This window comes from Zalophus californianus, chromosome 10 (genome assembly GCF_009762305.2).
Source record: "Zalophus californianus isolate mZalCal1 chromosome 10, mZalCal1.pri.v2, whole genome shotgun sequence".
Taxonomy (NCBI): Eukaryota; Metazoa; Chordata; class Mammalia; order Carnivora; family Otariidae; genus Zalophus; species Zalophus californianus.
The window spans coordinates 1,119,570-1,142,132 of record NC_045604.1 but is presented as its reverse complement, the minus strand read 5'-3'; the positions used below and the strand labels follow the sequence as shown (position 1 = coordinate 1,142,132).

Below are 22,563 nucleotides of genomic sequence, written 5' to 3'. Positions count from 1 at the left end.
ATTTTTCCCGACTGTGACCCACAGTAAGATATATATTTTATTTTAGTTTTTTAAGATTTACTTATTCATTTTAGAGAGAGTGAGAGCAAGCGCGAGCAGGGGAGGTGGAAAGGGAGAGGGGGAGAGAGAATCTCTAGCAGACTCCCTGCTGAGTGGGGAGCCCGATGCAGGGCTTGATCCCACAACCCTGAGATCATGACCTGAGCTGAAAGCAAGAGTCAGATGCAGGACGCCTGGGTGGCTCCGTCAGTGAAGCATCTTCAGCTCGGGTCATGATCCCAGGGTCCTGGAACTGAGTCCCACATCAGGCTCCCAGCTCAGCAGGGAGCCTGCTCCCCCTTCTTGTGCTTTCTCTCTGTCAAATAAATAAATAAAATAAAGTAAAATAAAAGAAGAGTTAGATGCTTAACTGGCTGAGCCACCCAGGCGCTCCAAGATGTATATTTCACAATACAGCACACACCCCCCCCAAGAACAATAAGTGTCATGAAACAAGAGTTAGCCTTACTACAGAGGGTGCACTCTGATATTTTTCTCCTCTTCTAGTTTTATTTATTTATTTTTTAAGATATTATTATTATTATTTTTAAAGATTTTATTTATTTATTTGAGAGAGAGAATGAGATAGAGAGAGAGAGCATGAGACGGGGGAGGGTCAGGGGGAGAAGCAGACTCCCTGCCGAGCAGGGAGCCCGATGCGGGACTCGATCCCGGGACTCCAGGATCATGACCTGAGCCGAAGGCAGTCACTTAACCAACTGAGCCACCCAGGCACCCCTATTTTTTAAGATATTATTTATTTATTTGACAGAGAGAGAAATAGCGAGAGGGAACACAAGCGGAGGGAGTGAGAGAGGGAACAGCAGCTTCTGGCAGAGCAGGGAGCCTGATGCGGGGCTCGATCCCAGGACCCTGGGACCATGACCCGAGCCAAGGGCAGACGCTTAACGACTGAGCCACCCACGTGCCCCATCCTCTTCTAGTTTTAAATCTTTTTTCTTTTTTTAAATAAAAAAGTGGTGGAGACCCATAAAATTTATTCTTGATAAAAAATAAGTCTAAAAAATAAGTCTGAGGCCTGGGCCCGGACAGACACCTGTCTGTAGGGTGAGGGCCTCTCCGGGGGCTGGGGTTCTCTCCATGGGGCCGGTCCTCCCTCTAGGGCCTCAGGCCTCCTTTCTCCCACCTGTGGGTTCAGCCTGCATCTCCCTCTGGGCCTCAATCTTGCTGGTGCACCTCTGGTTGCCATGTTCTCTCCAGGGACACTGAATTTAGATCCCTGGGAGCCCTCTGACACGGTGCGTCACTCCCACACCCTCGGGGCCAAGGAAGCAGGGAGCGGAACAGGTCGGGGGCACAGGGAGTACTCAGGCTGCGTGGCCCAAGGCGGCTCCCAGGACATAGGGTGGCAACCACAGAGCTGAGCAGTGTTCAATAAATCATGGAGGCTAGGGCCTGGGTGAGGGGGACACCAGCAGGGAAAGGGGGGCCATGGATAAATAATTCATCAAACAAATAAACAAGGAGCCTGTGAGAGGGAGGACGGCGCACGCGTGGGCGCAGGGGTGGCAGCCGCCTGCCCCAGACGTGAAATATTCCCAGGTTCCGCACCTTGCCCGGGGCCCACGCGTGTGCCCCAGAGCAGGCAGGCTGTTGGGATGGTGGTCACGTGGGGACCTAGGTGCCGAGGAGGAGGGTGACGCACGTGCCTGCTGACTCTCCCCAGTGTGCTGTCGGCATGGCCGTGTGATGCGACATGTCCTGAGTTGACGTGGACACACACACACACACAGCCACAGGGGCCGCCGGAGCGTGCCCGCCGCCGTGTGTCCAGGATACAGGAAACCAGGATGCCAGGCTCGGTGTGTCGGTCAGGGTGGGAGCACCTCTGACCCTCGTCACGCCCTGCTCCCTGTAATGAACCCCACAAGCTGCACAGCCTGAAGTGGGGAGGCACCTCCGGGGTGCTGTGAGGGTGTGTGTGAGTCCCCTGAATACGCTTCAGGAGAAGGTGAGCGTGGCCTCACAGTGACAGGGTGGGCTTGGGGTTGCGCCCCAGTCCTGCACTCATGGGCTCTTCTCGTCACCCAACTTCTGGCTGCTTCCCCATCTGCGAAGTAGGGAAAACAGAACCCTTCCTCCAGGAGCTGACTGAGATTAGGACCCATGTCTGGGAAGTCCTTAGCACAGTGCTCAAGACCCAGGAGGTGCTTGGCTCATGGGGGCCTCATCACCATTAGTTTTATCCATTTATTGACTTATTTATTCATTTTAAAGATTTTATTTATTTATTTGAGAGAGAGAGAGTACAAGTGGCAGGGGGCAGGCAGAGGGAGAAGCAGACTCCCCGCTGAGCAGGGAGCCCAACATGGGGCTCGATCCCAGGACCCTGGGATCACGACCTGAGCTGAAGGCAGACGCCCAACCGACTGAGCCCCCCGGGCACCCCATTTATTTATTTTTTAAAAAGATTTTAAGTAATCTGCATACCCAACGTGGGGCTCGAACTCACACCCATGAGAGTCACCAGCCTGGTGCGCCCATCACCGTTATTATTAAGGGATTCTCTCCTGAGTTCTGCCCACCGAGACTAGCCCTGAACTGGCTGTTCCATAACTTCTCCCGCTCTCCAAGCTTCTCTGAAAGCTGTCACAGTGGCAGAGCTGGCCCAGGGCTTGGGGAGTGGGAGGGGGCAGGAAAGTTAGATGGAATCAGGGGGAGGCAAGTTTCCTCCCAAACCAGGAGTCCCCATCCTTGACAGTGTGGAAGGAGGGGCCCCTGACCTTCTCCTCAGACTGCAGAGCCCCTTCTTAACTCCTAAAACTGCTAAGATCCAGACTCTCTTCTTCCCGCCACCCAAATTGAGCTTTCCAGCAAGTGGCTTCAAGGAAGCGGGAACTGGGGCAGAGGTCTCTGAGTAGCTTCACCCCCCACCCCGCCCCATCCTCATCACCAGAACCTCAGCCCCCACCTTCTGCCTACCGGTTGAGAGGATTCCTGGCGAAGGTGGCTACGTCTGGGCGAAACCCAGAGAAGTGGATCCCTGGAGTGGGTGGGGGAATCCGGGCTGGAGAGAGCCTCGGAGGGCCTCCTAGTAGGCTCCAGCATTCCCCAGCCCTCCGGAGTCCTCTGGAAAGGATCTGCTCCCTGCAGGAGAGAACCAGCAGACAGGTCTGAGCTGGCCTGCTCCTCCGCAGACAGAACGGGTTGGGGGAGGGGGCCCGAGATCTCGGTGGGGAGTGGTGGCAGCAACCCCCCTGTCTCCTCTGGGGAGCCAGGGCCAGAGGGGACTACAGGCTTGGGTACACCCTACCACAGCCTGGGGCCCAGCCCTTTGCCTCCTGTGGCCGGCCGCTGCCAACTGGGGAGCCAAGAGTCTGGGCCCCCAAGTGTGGAGACGGTGCCTGCCCACCCCTTCCCAAAGAGCCAACATCAGTTCTCTCTACGCCCCTCCCCTGGGCTGGGCAGGTCCAGGCTAATCTGCACAAGAGCTTCACGGCAAACATTGATCTGTAATAAAACCACAATGTGTGTTCAGGAGAAGTGATTCCAGACACAGAGAGATCCAGACAACACACACACACACACACACACACACACACACACACACACGCTCACACATATATACGGATGCAAAACGTACAGCTCTGGGAGGGCGAACACCAGCAGTCCTGAAAACACCCCAGACCACAGGCCCACACTGAGTCACACACACAGGCATTATGAGGTCTGCACACTCCCTCCCTGCCTTAAACGTTGTCCTTCAAGCTCAAGTCTCCTCTGACAGCCCATTTCCCCATAGCACTTTGTATGTAGCTCTGTAGTAGCATTTGTACTTGGCGTTATAATTATTTGTTGGCCAGTTTGTCTTCCTGAGTAATCTGAAGATTCCTTAAGAAAAAGGAATCTTGTCTGATGCAAGTGCACATCCCCAGCATGTAGCACACAGCCTGGTGTTGAGTTAGTAGGAGTAGGTAAGGTGATTCAGAAATAATTGTTGAATTGATACACAGGAAGAAGTGCACTCAGACAGGGGGACACCCATGTCTAGAGCGCCTCAGCAGCACACAGGATAACCAGCGCCGGCTGCTCACGCCTCTGGCCCTGCCTGCTGGTCTCCTGGCCCTTGGGCCCCACTACCTCTGAGCTTCTTCAGAGGGCCTCCCTCTTGGTTGGGTGGGAGACCATGAATCTGCGCTCCACCGGAGGGCTGGCAGGCAAACTAAGGGTTAATGACACCTCATTAGTATTTAATTGGAGGAAGGAAGCTGGCCTGGCACCAGACATGTGGGCAGGCCTGCCCCTCGCTGGAAGCAGGCAACCCTCGTTCCAGCACCCTGCCGGGTGTGTGGGTGATTTGGCCCTGGAGACCCTCGACCCGGCCCGGGGCACCTTCCCCCACCATTTGCTTTGCCAATTTAATCTCTAGACAGTACAGACCAGCCCTCCCCATCTGTCAACAAACATCCAGAGGGAGAGGCAGACTGCTTTAGCTAGGCTGCGCCCCCTCCCACCGGAGGAGACACTGGAGGCTAGAAGAGGGGTGGGGTAAGGAACCGGAAAAGGAGAGAGAAATTATGGAGCTGTTAAGGGATAAAGTCGGGATACAGACAAGCGACAGGGCTGGGGATGTGGAGATGTCTGCTCAATTTGACCTTAAATGAAGAGAATGCAAATGAGATGCAGACGATATGCAGAAGACCAGGAGGATCTCAGAATTAGCATTCCATGTGGCAGCAGCCCGGCACCCAGGACCCCAGCGCCGTTGCCAGTACCCCTCCCCTAACCTTCCTGGGGTAAGTGGCACTGACCATTACTTGGTGTGAGAAAAAGGATCTCGAGAATGATAGGAGCTTGGTTGGGCTGGGCGGCGGGACGTGGGAAGCTGAGCTCCATCCAGTCTCCCCGCCCCCAACCCAAACAGCCACCCGAGCTGCCACTGGAGCTCAAGCAACGACCACTCCCCAGGTTACGGTCGGACGCACCGTCGGTTGCTATGGGGACCCCCTCCCATGTCCAGGCCTGAACCAATGGGCATCACCACTGATGACCTCATGCCCCGGGCCCCGGGATTCGGTTGGCTATTTGGAAGCCAGAGTGGCCCTCTCCAACTGCGTCACGGCTGGGAATCCCCCGACCACCCCAGCTGCCCTGGCCGGCTGAAAGAAGGACGCGCTGGGAGCTCCCGATTTGATGAATGAATGAATGAACAAGCAAAGGAAGGAAGGAACCACTGAAAGAGAAGAAAGAGAGGGGTCACATAAAAAGACCAAAGCTTCAGGGTTTAGCTTCTAGAGAAAGAGGGTGGTTTGCAACCCCGCAAACTGTGGGGCAGGACCCAGGTCGCAGAGTCTTTCAGGCTCTTGGGGCGACGAGACAGAGTGAGGCAAAGATGACCAGTTTTCGCATCTGCTGGGGAGAGACTAGGGCGGACCTAGCGAATTGAGGGCCCCACCCTGGGCCGTCTAGCGCCGCCGAGTTTAGGGGAGATCGGTGACGCCCCAAAACTCACAGGCCTGCCCAGCCTCCTGGAACCGCGCCCCGGAACGCGCCTCGAGGCCTTCTCATGGGTCGGGCTCAGTCGCAGAAGGCCGCCCGGCACCTTCAGCCCGCCCTGGCCCCGGGAGCGGACCTGGCCCTCTGGGGGGCGCGCCCCGGGGCTGGTCCGGCCTACCGCGCAGGGCCAGGTGTGAGGAAAGGGCGGGCCGGCGGGAGTTTGCGACCCTCGCTCCGATGCCCTGCCGCCCTGCCGCCGAGGCGTCCGCTCAGACACCTGCAGGGAGCCGGCGGCCGGCCAGGGCGCACGTCCGAGTGCCCGCCCGCAGCCCGCGACCCGCACCTCCCGCCCCCGCCTGCTCTGCACACTAGGCAGCGAGCGCGCCCGGCTGGGTGGGCGAGGGGGGTGTGGGGCCGCGGGGTGAGGGCCCCACCGTCGTCAGTGGAGGGCAGGGCCTAGTCACCAGTCGCCCCGCGCACCTCGCCTACGGCTTCTGGGGGGGGGGTGTGCAGGAGGCAGCAGCGCCCTCGGTTTCCACGGCGACCCAGGACCCCCTCCTGGATGACAGGGGAGACGCAACTCGAACCCAGGACCAGAAGGCCGGGGCCGCAGCTCATGCTCGAGTTCACACGCCGCCCGCTGGGCGCCCCAGCCCCTCGGCGTCAGCGGAAGAGCGCGGTGGGGGCCGAGGGCGCGGACGCGCGGACACGCAGGCACGTGCACCTACAGACGCGGCGTTTTCTGACCCCCAGCCTCGAATGGGGGAAGGGGTCGACTCGCGTCTGCTCCGCCTGCGGTGCCGTCCCCCAACCCTCGGGCAGAGCAGTGGAACGAACGAGAGCGGGCTGGGTCTGACGGGGTGTGAAGGGGTGGGGGAGGGGTCCGCGATTTCCAGGGTTCCGGCGTCTGTCAGTCTCCCGCCCCCCGCGGCTTCACACGCCGCCTCTCGCGGCCGCAGCCGGGCCCAGCTAATCAGCACAACGTCCACCTATCGATCGCTGGCTCGGTGCCAGCGGAGGCTGCGGGGCACCGGGGCGGGTGGGGCACGGCGGCGGGGGGAGGGGCACCCCTCACCCTGGCTCCACCCAGGACACCGTTCAGAAAGAGGGCTCTGGTGGGGTTTGCGGGGGGGCGGATCATAGCCTCGACTGCCAGAGGTGGGAGAGACGGTGTGGGGCTCAGAGCAAAGGGGGCCCTCCCTCCTCGGCCCCACCCCCTCCTCCTTATAAAAGCGAAGAACAAAGAAGCCGCTGGGGAAGGAGGCTTTGATCTGACCCCACCTTCCCAGTTCTAGACCAGGCACCGCCCAGACTGTCCTTGGGGAGGGGGAAGGATGTCCGGCTCGCAGGGACCCAGGCATTCTGAAACTCTCTAGCAGCCCTGGCGTTTGCCCCAACGCCCTGCTTGGTGCTACCAGGGCTTGGGCACCGCCCCACGTGGGTGGGCTGTCAGGAGCATCTGCCCCCTCCTCAGCTCAGGAAGCCAGCTAGGGAGGTGGGAGAGGGGGCCAAGCTCTACAGCTGCTGCTGGCACCCACCGCACACTGCCCAGAGGGTGCCCACGGCCACCTAGAATGTATGGCCTGGGCGGAGCTGACATGGAGGTCAGGCCAAGTGGAGCTGAGAGCAGAGGCTGCGGGGCGTCCTGGGGTCACGGAAGGAGCCAGAGGGTGTAGATGGGGGAGAGCAACCGAAAGTTGGGTGGTTTATTGAGGGTTTGGTCCGGACACTTATAAAAATACAAACTGGCATGATATTCAACCTCATAGCAAGTCCGTCTTCATAGAAGACAAGTGAGTGACCCCCTGGGGAGGGGAAGATGCTGCCCCAGGGAAGAGGCCCACAGGGTCCTGGGCACAGATGGCAGGCCTTCTCCCTTGCCCTGGTCTGGCAATCCACCTGTCCCCAGGTCTTCGGTCTTGGCCCCAACAGACTCAAGGGTTCAATCCCACCAAATCCCAGTCTTTCTGGGGGTGACAGGACGAGAATGTCAAAGCAGCTGACAGAGACCCTATGTTTGCCTGGGCTCCAGGGTGCCCAGGGCTGTATGCAGCTCCCCTTCAGCCTGTGATAAGGGGCCAGCGCCTGGAAGGGTCACCTCAGACCCTCTGACCTCCCCATCACTCTTCCGTTGGTCTGGCTGGCTTGACTGCTCCCAGCTCGAGCGGCAGGGGCCCCTCCTCCAGGGAGTCTCGGGAGGGCTCTGGCTCCTGGGCGTAGCAGGAGGGGTCTGCTTGGCTCAGAGAACTCGCAGGAGGCGCAGAATTGGCAGCAGGAACAGCAGCAAGAGACAGAGGGGGCTGAGAGCACCTCCCCCTCGCCACCCTGACGTGCCACTCTCTCCTGGGCTTCCAACAGGATGGGCTGACTCCGACTCTGTGAGGGAGGGCAGCACTGAGGGACCCTCCCCTTCAGCAGCCTCCTTCCTGCCCTGCCCCTGGCCTCTTCACTCCCAGTCCACCGTGGCTGAGGCCTCGAAGGATACTGCCCTGGAGATGCCATCTCCTTGGCCCAGCATAAAGGGGCAGAGTGGAAGCTCCCACAGAGATAAATGGGGGATCAGAGGCCACAGCCAAAAGCCCCACCTGGACCCCTCAGGGTCTAATGCTCCCAGACTCTCCCCACGGCTTCCCTCACTCCAAGGGCCCCACACCCACCAGAAGGGTGGCTCCCCGCACCCCGACCCACTTACTGCTCTCCTTGCAGCAGACAGACACCTGGAGCCTCAAGCACTTGCCAGAACTCTCGGGAGTTGGTACCGCTGGGTGGTGGGAGATTGGGAGGAAGGAGTTAGCACAAGCTAGCTTGCACGCCTCAGACGCCTTCAGACCCTTCCCGTTTGTCTTCCCTGCAGTTCCCTGGAGAGCTTCCCCTCACTTTTGGTCCATACCCTGGTGCCAGGCCCCGGCCGTGCCTTCCACCACGGCCCCTTTCCAAGCTCCTCTTGCTTTCTCCTCCTCTCTACAGACTGCCCTGGATGTCCCCTTACTCAGTATTAGACTCAGGTCCCCCCCCTTCATTCCCAGGCCCCACCTCAAGCCCTCCGCCCACCTGTGGCGATGGCAGGACGCCCCCCTCCCCTGCCCGCCCGGGACAGCCAGCGTGCCCCTCCTCACTCACAGATGTAATAGTAGGTCTCTCCAGGCAAGAACTCAAAGCCGAGGGAGAAGGGTGTGAAGCGCTGAATCTTCTCAGAGAATCGAACTGGGCCAAAGGGAGCGAAGGGGAGGGCGCACTCCCAGCGCTTGAAGGCGCCCGACCCCTGGGCCTGGCAGGCCTCGTAGCCTGGCCGCTCCACCATGTATAACGCGAACGTCTCGGGGCCGTCAGGGGGCCCCGGCCCCTCATAGTGCGGGCAGAAGATGTCTAGGTAATCGTTGAGCTCCAGCTTCACCACGGCGTCTCCTCCAAGCAGCCTGCAGGCATACGGCAGGTGCGTGCTGAAGGGGCACGGTGCAGCTCCCCGGGGGCGTGAGGGCCCCAGTGGTCCCTGCCGGCCTCTCCCCTACCCACTGGAGAGGGAGCAGCTCAGCAAGTCCCGAGCTTCCCAACCTAGCAACTCTTGAGAGACAGAGTCAAGAAATGGGGGGGGGGACGGTAACCACTTTGCAGGTATTGAGAGGTGAAGGGACTACAGTGCCCATAACCACATGCTCAAGCCTGAGAAGGCCACTCTCCAGACCCTACATTTTCAGGCTGGAGCTGCCGCCAACTCTCCAGCCCCAGTGCCCAACAGAGGGCCTGGCAGAGCACTCTGCTCTTGGTACATGTCAGGTGTCAAGAAGCTGGGGTGAGAGACGAGGGGTACAAATCTGGGCCTGCAGCGTAGTCACGGCCGCAGACATGGACGCCAGGAACCGTATCCTCATCAGCAGAGGCAGAGAGAGGGAGACAGCTTTCGGGATCTAAATGCAATACTGAGAAGGATGTCACAGTGAAAGGAAGGAAGGAAGGAAGGAAGGAAGGAAGGAAGGAAGGAAGGAAGGAAGGAAGGAAGGAAGGAAGGAAGGAAGGAAGGAAGGAAGGAAGGAAGGAAGGAAGGAAGAGAGGCCGTGGATGGGGGAGGCCCCTCCAGATATCAGTTCATCTTTGGCCTACTCAGGACTCCCTTCCCTACCCCTTGGGAGCTGCCTGTGGGAGCCAGGACAGGCGGGAAGGGCTGGGACAGGCTGGCCCCACAACATTATACACTGCGAAGCACCTTCCCCCTTCCCGACCATCCATGCAGTCTAGCATGACGGTGAAAGGCCTCTATCCCTCAATGGGTGGTCTAAGGACCACCTGCATTTGGAGTTCTGATCAGAAACGCAGATTCCTGGGCTCAGCTCAGACCCACTCAAACACAAGCTGGGCCTTGGTATGATTTCTGCAGCATCCCCAGTGCCTGGAAAAGTGTCCTACCCAAACACTTAATAAATATTTGCAGATTGAATGAACAGGCCAGAAACCTTGGGGTTGGGGGCTAGGAACCTGAATTTCTAACAAGTTCTCCAAGTGATTCAGAGGCACTGGTCTGGAACAGAGAGAGGGCTTCGGAGCTGGGAGGACAATAGCTGTTATCACGTGGCATCAGCATTGTAATGACCTGTCTTGATGTCTGCCCTCCCCGGGGGGTCTCTGGGCTCCCAGAAGCCAGAGCTGAGGTCTTCTCTCTCTCTATCCAGCATCCTAGCACACGTCCTGCGTAACAAATGTTGGTGAGTGAACAAATGAACAGAGTCACAGATTGTCTCAAGTAGAAAATCAGAAAGGCAAACAGATGGAGAAAGCAGAGAGACAGGGAGAACTGGGGAGGAAAATGCAAACAGTCAAAAATACTGAGGTTCAAAGGCTCGGGAGAAAGAAATAATAATTTGTATCTGTACAGCCTGCGCCTCTTTCACACATGTGACCTCGGTCAGCCCGCCTGATTTCTCAGGGTACCAGGTGTTATTAGCCCATTTTACAGATGAGATAACTGAGGTTAGGGAGTCAAACGACTTGCCCGAAGGTGATTCAGCTAGAAGGGCAGGGCCGAGAATGGACAGAAATAGAAGGACCCAGAATGACGGAGATGAACGCAGAGATAGTGAATGAGCTCAGGAGGCCAAGCGAGCAGGAGAGTAAACCACGCTCTTTCTCAAGCGTGAAGCCCCCTCCCTCCCTCCCTCTCCAGACCGCCCGCCCCACCTCGGAGGTGGAGGAGAACAGCAGGAGAGAAGGGAAAAGCGAGGGGGCGGGGCTCGGAGCGCCCACCTTCCGCCTTCAGAGCTGGGGTCCTCCGCCCGCCCCCCAACACGTGCGGGCGGGGGGGAGCCCCGGGCGCGCCTCGCCCCTCCCCTCCCCCTCCCCCGCCGGCTCAAACAAAGGAGCCCCAGCGCGCGGCCCGGGCCAGGCGGCGCCGCGCACAGAGCGAGAGTGGGGCGCGCGCCCGGCCCGGGAGCGCGCAGGCCCGGGCCGCCGTCGGCCGCGTTCGGCCCGGCTACCTGGGGTTACTGGAGTTCCAGTAGACAGCGTGGCGGAGGCCGGAGCCCCCTCGCAGCGGGGAGCTGAGGAGCGCGGCCCAGAGGACAGTCCGCAGCAGGGGCAGCAGCCGCATCGCCCCCGGGGTCCGCTCTGGTCTGGTCCGGCCGGTCCCGGCCCGCTTCTCTGCCGCCGCGAGAAAGGTACAAAGTGGAGGTGGGGGGGGTGCGGAACTGGGGGTGGGGTGCAGAGACTCGCAGGCCACGCCCCCGGGTAACTTTCCACCAATGGGGGCGCACCCCCGCCTCCCCGCTCGGAGTCAACTCCTGTTAACCCTGTGTGCGCCGAGGCGCGCGCCAGGCTCGCCGCGCTCCCACCGGGGCTGCACCGTGTCACGAGGCGGCGGGAGGGGCGACGCAGTCCACTGTCGGGGAGTTCGCTTTAGGGAGGTCGCGTCTATCGTGTCTGCGTTAGTACCGGGTAGGTAGGAAGACTTATTTCAAATTGGGAAGATTTAAATAGGAGCACACGGCCTTTGGCCAGAAAGAGGAAAAAGTGAGGCACAGGCGAGGACCCACGAAGCCCGTCCAGCTCCACCTTAGCATATTGCCCCTTTTTGCCTTTTCAGGGATAGCGCGAGTGGAAGGGACAGATCGCCTTCTGCGACAGATCGCCCCTCACCCTCTCCCTCCTCCCCCCTTACGGAGCCTTAGTGCCCACCTTGGGGTTGGCGCCTGTCCCTTTCCGCCCCACACCTTCATTCTGGGCTGGGGGCCCACGCGGCCCCATTCCCGAAGTCGAAATAATGAGGTGGTTGCGTCCTGTACAAAGCACCTTTGTTCCCAAGCCCTCAGGTGGGGCAGGGGAGGGGGAGGAGGCAGGTGCACGGCCTTGGGATCGTGGGAGCCGCCGCCCCGCTCCGCCCCGGCTCCAGGGCTCTGAGAACAGCAGCCAGATCCACTCTTCCCAGCTACTGGTCAGAGGGTGGGGACGGCGGGTCAAACAGCTGGGCCGGTTCGTGGATAGCCGCCTCTGGGGGCCGCGCACACTTGGGCGCAAGGACTTGGCGACTGGGGGGCGGCACGCGGTTTTACAACTCCCTGGATACTGGACTGCGCAGAGTCATCCCAGACTGGGCGGAAACCAGCTGCGAGCATCCTGGGGACACACACGCTGACCCAGCCTGGGACTCTTCGCCCTCCCTAGCCTGCCTACGTCCGAGGCGGCAGCGTCTCCTGGCGGCCAGACCTGGAACCGCAGCAGGTCGACCCGGCCTTCCCTGAGCAGACAAAGTCCGAGGCACGCTCCCCAGACCTCAGGTTTATTGCACCAGAGCAGGGACAGGCTGTGTGCACCTCCCTCAGCCCAGGACGGCGCCCAGCCCCTCCCCACCCCCAGCGGCAACTGCGTGGGCTAGTCCCTAGGGTGCTGCTCGTCGGCGCGTGGAGGTGCCCGGGGTCTTAGGCTGCCTGCTCCGCCGTGTCCAGGCTCCGGCTCCTTCAGTCATCGCGGGGGACTCCAGGGGCCAGTCCGCCTCTTGAAGTTCTAAGTCCGGCCTGCAGGCAACGGAACCTCAGCAGAGGTCAGAGGTAGAGCGAGGACGCTGCTGGGGGCGGCGGCGCAGGCCTGGGGTGCAGGAAATCGAGAAAGAAAAGGTCAGAGGTCCTCCTTCCCCCAGACCATTCGCCCTGCGCTGGCATCCCCCGCACCCACCTGGACGGTACCACTAGGGGCGGGATTCCAGCTCCTGGGCCAGGCAGGTCACCCGAAGGGCGCCGGCCCTGGGGGTTGGCAGGCAGTGGCTTCCTCGGGGGTGGGGGCTTGGCAGGCCCCTGAGACTGAGAAAGAAAGCGGGAGGCTGGCTTGGGAGGGGGTGTCGTGTTGCCCACCCCTGTTGCTGGGGAGCACCAGCTTATGGGGCCGGCTCCAGAGGTCACCTTTGCTCCAAACCAACCTGTCACCATTAAAGGACACCAGGGTATGTGTCCTCACGCACAGAGGGGCTATCTCACCATGGCCACGACTGCCAGGGCTATTAGCACCACAGCCCTGGGTGGGGGAGAGGCTGCACCCTTCTCTCCCCACATGTTACCTTCGGGTGCCTCACCACCGGGTCAGCGGGCAGAGGGCGGGTGGGGGGATTGGGCCGGTCAGCCAGCTCAGCCTGAACAGAGAGAGGGGCAGCGCTGTGAGCACAGCCAGGGGCCAGTGGGCATGCAGTGGTTCTCTCCAGGGGTTCAGTTCAACATGCAAAGTCAGCCAGGGGGCAGGCGAGAATGGGGACATGCGCACAGGGCTCAGGCGCCTGCCTGCAAAACCCTCACGGGAGGAAGGTATGGGTCACAGTGGTGTCCCAGGCCAGCTGCAGTCCTGCCACTGACCACCAGGTGGTGGTAGAAACCAAGGCAGGAGGCTCACCCTTTGCTGCTGCTGGGGCTCAGTGTCTGAAGGCTGAGGGGCACCCTGGTCCCCTAATGAAGAGCGCCACCGGCAGGGAACAGGGGTGAGAACTAAAGTGGGGCACCAAGCCTCCCACCTGCCCTGGGCCAGGGCAGGGCCTGGCCCGGATTTACCTGGAGTCTCTTGGGCACAGGGTCGGGAGGCAGCGGCCGGGAGGGGGGTGCCGGGAAGCCAAGAATACTGGCCTGCTGAGAGAGCATGGGGAGCAGACAGCGGGATCGGGGTGGGGGGGGTCGGGAGAGGGAGCGCGGACACAGATGTGGGCAGAGAGGGGTTAGTGCCTGGGGAGGGGCTGCCGGGGCCCCAGGGGCAGTGGGGGGCCGCACATGCGGTTGCTTGGCTGCATGCAGAGGGGGTGACAAGTGGTGGAGTGAGCATGCGGACCACCTCCACACACACCCCTGTCATCAGCTCCAGGGGCTTGCGGGGCACTCGCCAGCCTTCCACACATGGTGACCTGGGCCTCATCAGGTCGTGGCGCCTGAAGGCCATTTCTGAGCACCACCCCCCTTGTCCTCCAGGGGCCCCTGCTGGGAGCACCAGCAGACCCACCTCTCAGAACCACCAGCTTGGCCCTCCTCTAGGTGATGTCCCTCCCCAGTCCAGGCTGGACTCTGCTTCTGGGCCTGCAGCCAGGGGAGCGTAGGGGAGGGCTGGCCCCGACTCCTGACTGACTCGTGGGCAATGGGAGTCTTTCTCTGAGTCTAGGGCCTTCAGTGCCCCCACCCCAGGGACCACGCTGGATGCCTGGGCAAGGTGGGGCCCCTCTCCTCTGGTATGCATGACTTACCTTGGCCCCTGGCATCAGCAGGACCCTCTGCGGGGGTCCTGGGCGTTCTGGGGGACCAGACTGGGCTGCCCTGGACATGAAGAAAAGCAAGGAGGGAGAGGGCCCGGCGTCAGACCATGCTCTCCACCCACACGGGACCCTTGAGTGGGGTTGACCCTTTGTAGCCCCTTGGAGAACAGCTCGAGTGTAGTTGAGGCCCAGTGAGAAGTGGAGGGGGGCTGAGGGGCTTGAGGGAGGGCCCCACCTACTCAGCACAGGGCTCCTGGGTGGGTCTGGGTGTGAGGTGAGGAGTGACAAGGCACGTGGAGGGGAGCGAGGTGTGCGTGGGCTGGCCCAAGGGGCTGGGGGTCAGAGCCCGGTGTCCGGCGCCGCAGCGGGCCCGGGGGCAGGATGCAGAGCCAGTCTTCAGCAGAGCTGCTGAGGGAGTCGGGGGCAAGGAGGCTGGTACCTGTATTGGCAGCTGGGTCCTTTGAGCTGACAGAGCCGTTGACGCAGGCGGGCGCGGTGCCAGTAGCTGGCCCCCAGCAGCAGCAGGACCACCGACAGCAGGAGGCTGAGGGGCAGCCCTGTGGTCAGGGAGCTGGTTGCTGTGGGGTGAGGGCAGGTTTGAAGGTGGGCAGGGCTAAGACTCCTACACCCAGGAAGGGGTGGAGGGCAGGGACGGAGGTAAAAGTGAGAATGGGAAAGGGTGAGCCACGATGCCCTCCCCGCTGCCCCTGCCCGCTGCCCCCAGCTACCTCTGACGCGGTTGGTGCAGTCGGGGGGGGCCCAGCCCGCCTCACAGCGGCAATGTCCTTTGCTGTCGCAGACCTGGGGGATAGAGGTTGAGCGATGAGGGGCCCTACACTCTGGGGCTGCATTTCCCTGCCCCCAGCGTTTCAGGACCGCCTCTGTCCACAGGCGGAAGGTATGCTGGGGATGATGGCGTGGAGAGATGGAGCCTGTGTCCATGCCCGAGGAAATGAAACCGAACCAGCCCAGGAGCGCCTTCTCCATGCCGGCATTGTGCTGGACCCTCTCATCCCCGTCTCCTGGACCCCAGGACGCCCACTGGGTAGCTGAGGAAACTGAGCTCAGAGTGGTTAATAATCTGCCCCCGGCTACACAGCTAGGAAGGAGTAGAGCGAGGATTAGAACCTAGGTGTGTGTGTTTCCCACGCCCGTCACTGTCTGCCTCCCGGAGGCTCCCTGCCCCCTTCTGTGTCTGCCACGCCTGCTCACCCCGTGTCCGTGGCATTTGCTTCGACATTCCTGGGCTCGCAGGACGTCCACGGGCTGGCACCGGCGGTCAATGCACACCTGCCGGGGGTGGGGTGGGGTGGGGTGGGGAGAGAACCAAGGTCACAGCCTCACAAAGTGTCACAGGCACTGGCAGGCCACAGCCCTGCTCTTACAGAGGGAGAAACCGAGGCTGCCAGGATGACAGGACACTGCTCAGTCAGCAGTGTGACCCTGACCGCCCCACCCCCCCGCCCCGGGAGAGTCTGCCTTTTACACTGGTGGACCCTGAGGCCTGGGCATTTGCTCGTGCAGACAGCCCTCCCTCTGGCCTTGCCTGCTGGGACTGCTCACCAGGTCAGGACCACAGGCTGTGCCAGGCAGAGTCAGCAGGGGCTGGGCCACGTCGTCGCCCAGGTCCAGGTGGACCCAGCTGCAATTCAGCTTCAGCTGGGTCCCGTTGGCTTCTAGCATCTCCCAGCGCAGACCCCGGGCTGAGCCGAGCAGAGGCTGGGCCTGCCCCCCCTGGCACTGGAGCTGCCCACAAATGGCGTCTCTGAGGTAACAGGGAGGAGGCGGGGGGTCAGGCCAAGGCTCCCACAAACCCAGAGGGGAGCCCCGGCTCCTCACTTACTTAGGGGCACAGGACACGTAGCTGCCATTAGGGCTGCGCCCACAGCTCCCAAAAGCATCCCCTCGAGTGTTGGCAGCAAGGAGGCAAAGCGGCGAGGCGGGCTGGGCCCCAGGTCCCCAGAGAGCCTGGCACTGCTGGGCGTACGAGGCACAACGCCCCCGCACGCACACGGCCTGGCCCCCCGCGCAGGGCTCGCCGTCTCCCAGGCTGACATCGGGAGGGCACTGCGGGCTGTCTCCTGAGCAGAACTCGGGTAAGTCGCAGTCCCCTCTGGACGGGCGGCACTGCCCGCCGGCCGGGCGCAGCTGCGGGGGCGAGGGAGCGTCCGTGTGGGTGCTGGGCAGGTCCACCCGAACGACCTTTCCGCCCTGAGCCCTGGCGGGTCCCGTCGGTGCCTACCTGGCAGTTGTGACAGCAGAGCCCGTCGGATGCGCACCGCGCCCCGGGCCTCAGTTGGCAGCTGACGTAGTCACAGCAGGGGTCGGTGCAGTCCTGAGGGCAGAGGGACCCCGAGTTGGAGCGGGCCAGGCCTGAGAGCCCGCCCCACCCCTGCTCTCCGAGGACGCACACAGCAAGTAGAAGCTGGAGGCCCACATAGCCTGTGCTGTTCCCGTAGACAGACGGGGAGCTGCGGAGAGGGGACCGAAGGGCTCGGCGCTCCGACTCTCGCGGAGGGGCGGTGAGCCAGGGGGAGGGCCCAGGAGGGGGTGGGGCCAGGCTTGGGGGGAGGGGCTCACATCCGGGAAGCCGCAGTCACACTGCTCGCCCGGCTCCAGCAGCTTATTCCCGCAGACAGTGGCCAGAGAGGGCAGGCTGGGCAGCCGCTCAAAGAGGCAGCTGCCCATCCCTTCCAGCAGGGCTTTCTCCAGGGCCTGCCGGCTGCAGTTGCTGAAGTTCAGGCCCGGCAGGAAGCTGGGGACCGTGGCAAGAAAGGTTGGGGCTGCGGGCGGCCTCGGGCCCTGCCCTCCCGCCCCTTCCCCGCCCCCCCCCCCGCCCCCCCTGCAGGGACTCACTCCGTGGAGGCCTCCATGATGCAGCTCTTGGCAGGGGCCGGCCCCGGGCAGGGACAGCTTTGCCCGTGCAAGTCGTGGTCCAGGCCCAGGCTGTGGCCCAACTCGTGAGCTATGGAGGATGCAACTCCCAGGACGCTGGTGGAGTGGTCCTGGCATTGGGGAGGGGACACCCCAGGTCCAGCAGCAGCCTGACTGCTCCTGTTCTCTCCTCATCTGACCTCCAGGGCGCTCAGCACCGCCTCCCTCCTTAATTGCTTCTAAAGTAGGAGAGCCCAGGCCTGGGTGGCAGGAAACGGGGGGCTCGCTCAGCTCTGTGCCCCTCCCTTACTGTGTGGCCCTGGGCACACGCCTCTCTTCTTTGGGCTCGGCTAGGCCCTCCTCCCCCAGGAAATAGGTGAAGACCAGTAAAGCGGTGAGCTGGCCACAGGAGAGGGTGTGACGACTACACAGGCCACGTGTCATACAGTCCTGCCGCCATGCCCACAGCTCTGGGGTTGCTAACTTTGTAGGGCTTTCAGTGAACCAGCGGCCCTCCAGTGAGGAGGAACTGAACTGGGAATAGGGGGGAGACCTGAAATAGCTCACCATGTTCACACCTCCAGAGAAGTCAGAACAGATGGAGTTCTGAATGGCCATGCCCACCGTGGGCCCAGAGAAGGAAGTAGCGCTGTGGGATCATGAGGCCAAAGTCAGGCCCAATGCCAAGGGGTCCAGAGCTTCAGGGCCTCAGATAGGGAGGGGGTGTGACCCTGGCCAGGCCAGAGCAGAGCCGGGGGAGGGGGGGCTTACGTCACCAGCTGGGCACTGTCGTGGGGCAGTCGAGGCAGCAAATCTCTCCGGCGCCAGTGGAGGAACCTGTCTAGTGTGAGACCTGGGTCCTGGCTTATCTCCACCAGGTCCCGCTGGGTCCAGGCCTCCAGGCCCACGAGCACCACCCGCACGTTCAGGGGCCGGAAGAACTGAAAGAACCGGGGTTCAGGAGACGGGCCCTGGGGTCAGAGGGCCGCGAGGGTGCTGCCCCACCCGGCACTCCCGGCGCAGCACCCGGCACTCACGGCGTCCAGGAGGAGGGTCACCTTCAGCATGCGGTTCAGCAGGTGCTGGGAGTCCGGGTACCTCTGGACCTGCGGGCCCCAGAAGTGAGCAGGAAAAGCTGCAGGGCAGGTGGGGGCAAGGGGAGGACGTGCACGGGCCAGCTCACCTCCGAACGGTCAGCCACAATCACCAGCTCAACGGTCTTGGTCTCTGTCACCACGTCCCGCCGCCTCTGTGGGCAAGAAGGAGGAGCATCAGGCTCGGCACTGCTCACGGTCAGCAGCCGGGCCGGAGGAGAGCAGAGAGCCCATTTTGCAGATGACCCACCGAGAGCCTGTGAGGCCAGTGAATTGCCCAAGGTAGACCCAGGAGTAGGTCATGTAGCTGGGAGTAGAGCCTGCTTTTCTAACTCCAAATTCAGTGCCTTTTCCAAATTAAAAAGAAGATAATAGGGGCACCTGACTGGCTCTGTTGGTAGAGCGTGTGACTCTTGGTCTCGGGGTCGTGAGTTCAAGCCCCACAGTGGGTGTGGAGATTACTAAAAAATAAATAAATAAGCTTTAAAAAATAGACAAAAAAAATAGTCAACACCATCATATACTTACCACACTTTAGGCACAGTTCTAAGCACTGTACATATATAGATAAATAGATAGATTCAGTTCATCTCCACAATAACCCTGAAAGGTAAGTAGTTTTATTATCCGTTTTTTTTAAAGATTTTATTTATTTATTTGAGACACAGAAAGAGAGCGAGAGAGCGAGAGAGCACAAGCAGGGGAAGGGACAGAGGGGGAGGGAGAAGCAGGCTCCCTGCTGGGCACAGAGCCTGACACTATGCGGGGCTCCATCCCAGGACCCTGGGATCACGACCTGAGCCGAAGGCAGACGCTTCACCGACTGAGCCCCCCAAGCGCCCCTATCATCCCCGTTTTATAAATCAGGAGATTGGACTCATATTGCTTTATGACTGGTAACTGCATCATCTCTAGCCAAGTGAGTGCTCGCTGCGTTCGGGGATCTTCTGACAGATACGGAGTTTGGGTCAAGTACCTGCATGTAAATCCTGGATATATCATTCACTAGTTGAACGACTTTGGGCAAGTCACTGACCTCTCCGAGCCAGTGTTCTCACTAAAATGGAGCTACTGATAGGACATACCTCCCAGCATTGCTGGGAAGAGGAAAGGAGATTATGTTCACACAGGGGTGTGGACAATTGCTCCTTAGAAGGTTCTGGGAACGCAGGGCTCTGAGGGTCTGGGGCCTGGCCCTCGGGGACAACAAAAGCCCACTGTTCATCCTCACCCGATGAGTGTGGCTGTGGAGCCTTCCCCGGGGTGGCTCCAGGGGAGTCTGAGTGGGCACAGATGCACGCCAGCTCAGGGCACAAGTGTGGCCTGGCAGGAAGAGGTCTTGGATCCGGGAGATAGTTGGGGGGGCCCGAAGGTCCCCAGGCTCCAGGTCTAAGGTGTAGCTTCTCTCTGGGGACAGGATCACCAAACCCCTGGGAAGATCCAGCAAGTCAGAAAGCCTCTCAGCTCCACGCCTCATGCACCCTCACTGTCCCCACCCACATGGGATGCACCCTCTGTACCTGAGCCCTGAGCAGGTGCAGACAGAGACCCAGGAGCCCACGCGGCCCTGCACCGCTCCCTGGTAGCAGCAGTTCTCCTGCAGCAGAGAAATAGCAGTGCTACCTTGAAGGCCAGGCTGGAGACCAGGAGACTAGCCTGCTGGTGAAGATATGTGGTGTCCTCCCACGTCCTGTAGGGAAGGCACCCTCCAGATGGCCCCTGCCTTCTTCCCTTAGGCCAGACACAGGACATTAAGACTCACCAGAGTGTGTCCCACATTGACCACACGGGTGCCGTCAGGCTGGTACCACATCAGGCTCGGGCGGCCTGGGACTAGCTCCCTGGGAAGAAAAAGCAAAGCGGTGACAGTTACCTCCCGGGGGGAGGGGGGTGCAGGAACAGCCTGGAGGCCTGAGAGGTGGTAGAGGGGGGGCTGGGGGCTGGGCTTCCCCCAGAGGCAGCAGAGTATAGTGGTTGGGTCACAAACTCTGCCCGGCTCTCTGTGTTCTAATCTGGTTTTTACTGCATCCTAGCTGTGTGACCTTGGGCAAGTTAGTTAGCCTCTCTGTGCCTTGACTGCTTCATATATAAAACGAGGACAGTAATAGCGAATAGCACCTGCCCTGTAGGTTGTTATGAGTTCAAGCACCAGTCAGTGCTGTATGGCTGTCTGCCACGTTATCCGCATTACTAACGGGACCACTAGCGTTGTTACCTGTTCCGTAGCAGCTCCAGAACATGACTCTCACCATCCAATTCCAACTGGATCCGCAAGGCCTCAGGCAGCTTGGCCTGTGGGCAGCAGAGGGCCTGTCACCTCCCTGGCCCTGCCCGAAATGCCTATCCTCTATAACCAGAAAACCTCAGGCCTTTCGGAGAGCACCAACGATTAGATCACTGGTGGGGGTGGGGGGGTCCCGAGGGAGGGGCCAGGAAGCCCTGCCCGGCCTGGGGCATTGTTCTGGGGGGTTGTGTGGGGAGGTCAAGGAAGGTATCTGAGCCGCCCCTTCTCGGCTTCCTGCCCAGAGAGGAAGCATCATGGAAGACCCAGTGCAGGCCCCAGCCCTTCCTCTGACTCAGCTTTGGAATTGGGGAGGGGGGGGTTTGGTGAGGCCCTGACCTTCTCCAAGCCCCCCACTCCCCCGGGGAGATAACTGACAGAATGAGACCACGAAAGCAAGTCTGGCCTCAGGGTTTCCCCAGGGGACCTGGACAGCTGGCCGGGGCCGGGGCCGAGGCCGGGGCAGGCGTGGGGGCAGATGTTGAGGGCATAAGTGAAGCCAGGTGCTGGCCTCTGGCGGGAGGGGCAGCCAGCCCTGGGCTGGCCGCGCTGCACGGGGGTCCACTCACCTGTCCTCAGGCACACTGCTCTGTGGGGTGTACTTCTTCACTTGGGGGAGAGGGCGGCTCACCTGAAACACCTCTGTGAGGCTGAGTGTCGGGATGTCCGGAAGGATCTGGGGCTCCGAGGGTCCACCCAGGGCCCCCTCTGGCCTTGCCCGCTCCTCCTCAGTGCCACCTGCAGGGCGCCCAGGACACCCCGAGAGGGTGCTGAGAGAGCCGGCACCAGCGCTGAGCACAGCTGGTGCCCACTGGGCACCCAGGCCCTTCTCTGCTTGAAGGACTCCTGCATTGCATGCTGGGACTTAAAGGAGAATCCTGAAGGGAAGGGTCTTCTCTGCGGCTCCCAACTTTCATCCCAGCACCCCACCTTGCACATCCTGCCTACGCCTCTCCCTGACCCCCCCCCCCAGGCGAATCCCAGGTTCTGGCGGGGAGCCCCCTTTCCTACTCCCTCGCAATCAGCCCCCTAGGAACGCCCCCTCTCAGGCCTGGGCGAAGCCCTGTGGCCCGGTGCCCGCTCGCCCTCCCCTGTCCTCACTGCGGAGCTGCCGGAAACGCCCATTTCTGGGTGCGCAGTGCAAACACCCCTCCCTAAACACCCCCCTACCCAGTCAGGCACACCCGCTCGCCGCAGCCCAGCTTCCTCCCTGAGCACCCCCGTCCCCACAATGGCCCTCTCTCCTGAGGCCAGCCCACCCGCGCCTGCCCTCCCGGCCCCTGGCCCGAGACAGCAGCGGGAAGTGAAAGTTCCAAGGAGGAGTCGGGTGTCAGCCTCTTTCCTGGCCAATTCTCCCCTCCCCTGGCTCCTCCCGCGCTCCCTCCCGCTCGCTCCGCCGGGTTTCTGGTGGCATCATCATCAGGGCGAGGGGTGCGCTGGCCGCTCCAGGCCTGGGAAGGGGGCCCAAGAAGAATCCTCTCTGCCAAACCCTACCGGCCGTGACCACTCGGCGCTTTGGCACCGGGGGGAATGGTCAGCTAGGCCCCAAAGGAGCGAAAACGTCAGTCCTGGGGAGGTGCGACCCTGTCCCACCATCCTGAGGGGCCGCTGGGCCAGGGCCTTCGGTGCCCGGCACCGGAGCCTGGAAGTGTCCGCGGGGACCGAGCAGAGGATGACCGCGCGGGGGCGGGGGGGCAGCATCCCCCTCCTCTCTCCACTCCATCGCCCAGTCGCCGGGCCCTCAGCCAGGACAGTGAACTAGGGCGGGCCGCGCTCTGGTTGGGGGTCTCCCCGAGTCTCCAGCCGACCCCAGTGCCTCCTGGCTTCCCCGCGCCTCCTCCCGGTCCATTCTCCGCCCACCCCCCCCCACCCCCGCCCACTGAGGGCCGGGCACTCACCTATATATGGGAGCGGCCGGGGGGACAGAGGGCTGCCTGCGCCCAGGAGCCCCAGGGCCCAGAGCAGCGCCAGCCGCATGGCAGCAGCGCCCCGAGCCGGGCGAGGGCAGCAGGTGCTGGGCCGCGCGCCGACTAGCCGCGGCCGCCGGGTCTGCCTGGCGCACCCCGCCGCGCCGTGCGGCCACCAGGCCCCGCCCCGTCCTGCCCCCGCCCCGGGGC

The 22,563-nt window shown here is 61.7% G+C and overlaps 2 protein-coding genes across 14 annotated transcripts; both read right to left on the bottom strand.

Annotated features, from left to right (window-relative positions):
* Positions 1-7,179: 7,179 nt before the first annotated feature.
* EFNA4 (ephrin A4) lies at positions 7,180-12,094 on the bottom strand. The gene is made up of 4 exons (XM_027610661.2): positions 10,962-12,094; positions 8,617-8,912; positions 8,189-8,257; positions 7,180-7,872 (listed from the first exon to the last, which is right to left on the bottom strand). Exons 1-4 carry the CDS (start codon positions 11,072-11,074, stop codon positions 7,736-7,738), a joined length of 615 nt encoding a protein of 204 aa, XP_027466462.1. The 5' UTR covers positions 11,075-12,094; the 3' UTR covers positions 7,180-7,735.
* A 149-nt stretch (positions 12,095-12,243) lies between these two features.
* ADAM15 (ADAM metallopeptidase domain 15) lies at positions 12,244-22,536 on the bottom strand. Of its 13 annotated transcripts, none has more exons than XM_027610651.2 (23): positions 22,345-22,536; positions 21,078-21,184; positions 20,381-20,457; positions 19,928-20,006; positions 19,686-19,762; positions 19,397-19,595; positions 18,255-18,320; positions 18,109-18,177; positions 17,843-18,012; positions 17,639-17,720; positions 17,054-17,202; positions 16,778-16,952; positions 16,440-16,532; positions 16,041-16,345; positions 15,761-15,962; positions 15,410-15,487; positions 14,926-14,998; positions 14,637-14,775; positions 14,189-14,258; positions 13,951-14,024; positions 13,512-13,586; positions 13,031-13,102; positions 12,244-12,564 (listed from the first exon to the last, which is right to left on the bottom strand). In XM_027610651.2, exons 1-22 carry the CDS (start codon positions 22,421-22,423, stop codon positions 13,042-13,044), a joined length of 2,499 nt encoding a protein of 832 aa, XP_027466452.1. In that variant the 5' UTR covers positions 22,424-22,536; the 3' UTR covers positions 12,244-12,564; positions 13,031-13,041. The 13 variants fall into 13 exon arrangements, with proteins under 13 accessions (XP_027466452.1, XP_027466445.1, XP_027466447.1 ...); XM_027610644.2 differs by lacking the exon at positions 13,031-13,102 and adding an exon at positions 12,652-12,776; XM_027610646.2 differs by lacking the exon at positions 13,031-13,102 and adding an exon at positions 12,652-12,776 and having other exon boundaries at positions 13,512-13,583.
* Positions 22,537-22,563: the final 27 nt, after the last annotated feature.